A 5,000-nucleotide genomic window follows, 5' to 3' on the forward strand; every position below is an offset into this window, starting at 1 on the left:
TGTGTGTGTGTGTGTGTGTGTGTGTGTGTGTGTGATTAAAGGGAAAAAAAGCAATGGGTGTTTTTTTCAATCTCTCTCTCTCTCTCTCTCTCTCTCTCTCTCTCTCTCTCTCTTTGTTTGTGTGTGTGTGTAGCGTTGGGGATGCGGTGGAGGAGGAGGAGGAGGAGGAGGAAGAGGAAGAGGAGGAGGAGGAGGAGGAGGAAGAAGAGGAAGAGGAGGAGGAGGAGGAAGAGTGTTGAAACAGGAGGTTTAGATAATATGAGACAGAGAAGAAGGAGGAGAAGTAAGATTAAAGAGGAGGAGGAGGAGGAGGAAGAGTAATATTTGGGGAAGAAATGATTGAAAGAGGAAAAGGAGGAGGGGAAATAAAAGAAGGAAGAGGAGGAAAGAAGAAGAATCAGGAGAAAGGAGGAGGAGGAGGAGGCAGGATAAAATATAAATAAGGAAAGACAAAAAAAAAGAAGAAAAAAAGAAAGAAAAACAAGAAAAAGAGGAAAAAGAGAAATGGAAGAAGGAAGAAATAAATGAGAAAAGGAAGAGAGAGGAGGAAGAGGAGGAGGAAGGAGAAGAAAGAAGAGGAAGAGGAGGAAAACAAAGAAACAGATAAAGAAGGAGATATGAGACAGGAGTAAAGAACCGTAAGTGAAGAGAGGAGGAGGAGGAGGAAGAGGAGGAGGAGGAGGAGGAGGGGAAGGAGGAGGAGGAGGAGGAATATTAGTGTCAGGAAGAGGAAGACACGTGAAAGAAGACAATAATAACGAGAAGGATGAATAAGAAGAAGTAGAAGAAGAAGACGAAGTAGAAGAAGAAGAAGAAGAAGAAAAAGAAGAAGAAGAGGAAGAAGAAAAAGTAGAAGTAGAAGAAGAAGAAGAAAAAAAAGAAGAAGAAGGAAAAGGAGAAATATTAATCTTCCTATCATTCTCCTTCCTCCCTTCCTTCCTTTCTTCCTTCCTTCCTTCCCTCTCTTCCCTTCTCCTCACCTTCCCTCCCCTTCCCTTCCCTTCCCCATCCTTCCCCTTCCTTCCTCCTTCTCTACTTGGAATGAAGGAAAAGAGGAAGGAAGGAAGGAAGGAAGAGATTCAATCAGAAAACTCAGTTTGGACGACAAGCTGAAAGAAGGAAGGAAGGAAAGATAAAAGAAAGCAAGGGAGAGGAAGAAGAAAGGAAAATAGGGAAGGAAAATAGGAAAAAGAAAGGAAAAGAAAGACAGAAGGAAGGAAAAAAAGGAAGGAGGGCTGAAGAAAAAGGAAGAAAACAAAATATAAGAAAAAGGAAATTGGAAACACACGATACAGCACACTTACACAAACAGCATCCTCCATCTCCTCCTAACACACAATACAGCACACTTACACAAACAGCATCCTCCATCTCCTCCTAACACACAATACAGCACACTTACAAAAAACATCCTCCATTTCCTCCTACTCCTCCTCCTCCTCCACCACTTCTTCCACCTCCACCCACATACTCACGCAGGACAGTCATTGATGCCTTGTTCCACTCCGTCCTGAATGAAGGATGCTCGGCTATGACCTCGCATCTGTACTGGCCAGACGCCGTGACGGAGAGGCGAGTAAGAGATAGCGTGACCCTCTTGTCGTCCCTAAACAGCTCCTGCGGTGATGGGGAGAGAGAGGAAGAGGGTGAGACGGGGTGTAGATGGGGAGGGAGAAGAAGGGAGGGTGGGGAGGATAGTGAGGGAGATGATAGGAGAGGGAGATATGAATAGGGAGAGGAGAAAAGAAAGGAGTGAGATAAGGGGGGAGAGAGAGAGGAAGAGGGTGAGAGAGGGTGTAGATGGGGAGGGGAGAAGAGGGGGATAGTGGGGAGGAGAGAGAGAGAGAGAGAGAGAGAGAGAGATCTTTTCACATCATTTTAATTTTCGTCTTCACTGCATTCTCTCTCTCTCTCTCTCACACACACACACACGCACGCACACACGATATAACCTAACCACCATTACTTCCTCCTCCTCTTCCTTCTCCTCCTCCTCCTCCTCCTCCTCCTCCTCCTCCTCCTCCTCCTCCTCCTCCTCCCAATTTGCTGGTTCACTCATGCGTTATTCAACCTCACACAGGCGGAGTCGAAGAGCAACCATGAAATGACCTGTTTTTCTTCTTTTTTTTCTTCATTTTCTTCTTCCTCCTTCGTTATTTTCTTCGTATTTTCTTCCTTCATCTGTTTTTTTTTTCTTGTTTTTTTGTTTCGCTCATTTTTTTCTGCTTCCTGTTTTTCCTTGTCTTCTTTTTCTTCTTCATTTTCTTCTTTTTTTTGTCTTCACTGTGTCTTTTTTTCTTCGTTTTCTTCTTCTTTTTCCTTTTTATTTTCTTATTATTTTCTTCTTTGTCTTCTTTTTCTTCTTTTTTCTTCTCTTTTATTCCCTTTTTTTCTTCCTTTTTTTCACTGTTTCTTCTTTGTCTTCTTTTTCTTCTTCACATTTTTCTTCTCTTTTTTCTTCCTTTTTTCACTGTCTTCTTTGTCTTCTTTTCTTTTCTGATTATTTTCTTCCTTTCTTTCTTCTTCCTCCTTCCGTTTTTTCTTCTCCTTTCCTTCCTGTGGCCTGCTCTTCCATGCTTCCTCCTACTTCCTCTTCTTCCTCTTCCTCCTTCACCTCTTCTTTCACCTCCATCTTCGCCTCCTCCTCCTCCTCCTCCTCCTCCTCCTCTTCTTCTTCCTTTTACACATTTCCTTTCTTCATCTTTATTCTCCTAATTTCTCGTACTATCCTCCTCTTCCTCCTCCTCCTCCTCCTCCTCCTCCTCCGTGATAAAGTACCTCCTCACTTCCTCCTCCCGTGAGAATATTACCGAAGACAAGTGACATTGGACTTCCTCCTCCTCCTCCTCCTCCTCCTCCTCCTCCTTCCTCACCTTTCTTCTTACCTGTGTCTCCTCTGTCTCTTTCTCTCCTTTCCTCTCAATCTCCTCCATAATCCTCCTCCTCCTCTTCTTCCTCCTCCTCCTCCTCCTCCTCCTCCTCCTCTTCCTTTACCACCTGCACTGCACCACCACAGCAACACTATCACCTCCTCCTCCTCCTCCTCCTCCTTCTCCTCCTCCTCCTCCTCCTCCAACGCACCCAGTTATGTCCCCCAGCACGCGACACACACACACACACACACACACACACACACACACACACACACACACACACACACACACGAGGCACATTCACGCACACACAGAAACCTACCTCTCTGTAACCCTCCTCTTCTTCTTCTTCTTCTTCTTCTTCTTCTTCTTCTTCTTCTTCTTCTTCTTCTTCTTCCTCCTCCTCGTATTGTCTTTATTTTCTTGCCTTTTAATTATTGTGTTTAAGTTGTTTTGAAAGTAAGAAATTTTACCTCAAGAATAGCAATTTTCTCTCTCTCTCTCTCTCTCTCTCTCTCTCTCTCTCTCTCTCTCTCTCTCTCTCTCTCTCTCTCTCTCTCTCCCCTATCATTATATTTATCTTCTCTCCTTCCTCCTCCTCCTCCTCCTCCTCCTCCTCCTCCACCACCTCTTCCTCCTCCTCTTCTTCTTCTTCTTCTTCTTCCTCCTTCTCTTCCTCCTTATTCATACACCTTTTATTTTCCTCCTTTTCCATCTCCATCTCATTCTTCTTCATCTTCTCTTTTCGCAAACCACCTCCTCTCCTCCTCCTCCTCCTCCTCCTCTGCACCTCATATATCTCCTCCTAATCCTCCTCATCTAAGAACTCTTCCTTTATCTTCTCTATATTATTCTTCTCTTCCTCCTCTTTTTCCTCCTCCTCTTTTTCCTCCTCCTCCTCCTCCTCCTCTTTTTCCTCTTATTTTTCCGTTCTCCCAATAATACTATATTACTACTCTCTCCCTCTCCTCCTCCTCCTCCTCCTCCTCCTCCTCTTGCAGTGAAGTTATTGGTGGGTCTTCTTTTCCCTTTCCTTCTCATCTTCTTTCCTCTTTTTTCCTCTTCTTTCTCTCTTCTTTCCTCCTCTTCCCTATCTTTTCCTCTTCCATCTTCCTCTCTTTCTTCTCTTATTTTTTCCTCTTTCTTCGTTTTCCTTAATTCTTTCTCTTCTTTACCCCTCTCCTCCTCCTCCTCCTCCACCTTCTCCAACCCTTCTCTTCTAAATGAACCTAACTTTTATTTCTCTTATTCATTTCCTTTCTCTTCCACGTGTCAGTAATCTCTCTTTCTTTCTCTTCTTTACCCCTCTTCTCCTCCTCCTTCTCTTCCTCCTCCTCTTTCTCTTCTTCAATCCACCTAAATGAACCTAACTATTTTTTTCTCATTCATTTCCTTTCTCTTCCACGTTCCATGTTTTGATGTAGAGAAAGCTTATACAGAGTGAATAAAGCTTCCTTATTCACACTGCCCGTAATAGTGAGGTTAGGCGGGGTTAGGTTCACAGGAGCTGCCTTGTATAGACCTACCGACCTCTTGCAGACTCCTTATGTGCTTATAGGTTTAACGTGAGGCTTTGGGTAATGTAAACGTGGCTGGCTGGTACCGTAGACTTTCACGCTTCGCTGCCAATGTACCTCGTTGCCCATAACACTATACTACCATTGCCTACTACTGTTTCTGTTGCTCATACTATTACTACTACTACTCCTACTGCTACTACTGCTACTACTTCTTCTATTACTATTTGGGGTTGGGAAGTAAAATTGGGGAAAAAGGGAGAAAAAGGGGAAAAGGGAGAATGTGTTGAGTGTTTGATATGAGGGAGACGGGTGTGATAGAGCCTGTTAGGAAAGAAAAACTACTACTACTACTACTACTACTACTTCTACTACTACTACTACTAATAATAATAATAATAATAATACCACTACTACTACTACTACTACTACTACTACTACTACTACTACTACTACTACTACTACTACTACTACTCTCCTCCTCCTTTTTCTCTTCCTTCTGCTAGCACCCATGTTCCTCCCTATTACTATCACTTCAACTCCTCCTCCTCCTCCTGCTCCTCCTTCTCCTCACCGTCACTGTAAACTTGTGCGAGGGCTGTATGTTGAT

The 5,000-nt window shown here is 43.7% G+C and overlaps 1 protein-coding gene across 1 annotated transcript in view; it reads right to left on the reverse strand.

Annotated features, from left to right (window-relative positions):
• The window catches only part of LOC127010224 (uncharacterized), a 62,549-nt gene that overhangs the window by 19,412 nt on the left and 38,137 nt on the right, over positions 1–5,000 (reverse strand). Inside the window, exons 3-4 of the mRNA XM_050884102.1 lie at positions 4,965–5,000; positions 1,476–1,617 (exon numbers count right to left, since the gene is read on the reverse strand). The exon at positions 4,965–5,000 is cut by the window's right edge and continues 173 nt beyond it. Coding sequence (XP_050740059.1) covers positions 1,476–1,617; positions 4,965–5,000 — 178 coding nt within the window. The remainder of the gene's footprint in view (positions 1–1,475; positions 1,618–4,964) is intronic.

This window comes from Eriocheir sinensis, chromosome 42 (genome assembly GCF_024679095.1).
Source record: "Eriocheir sinensis breed Jianghai 21 chromosome 42, ASM2467909v1, whole genome shotgun sequence".
Taxonomy (NCBI): domain Eukaryota; kingdom Metazoa; phylum Arthropoda; class Malacostraca; order Decapoda; family Varunidae; genus Eriocheir; species Eriocheir sinensis.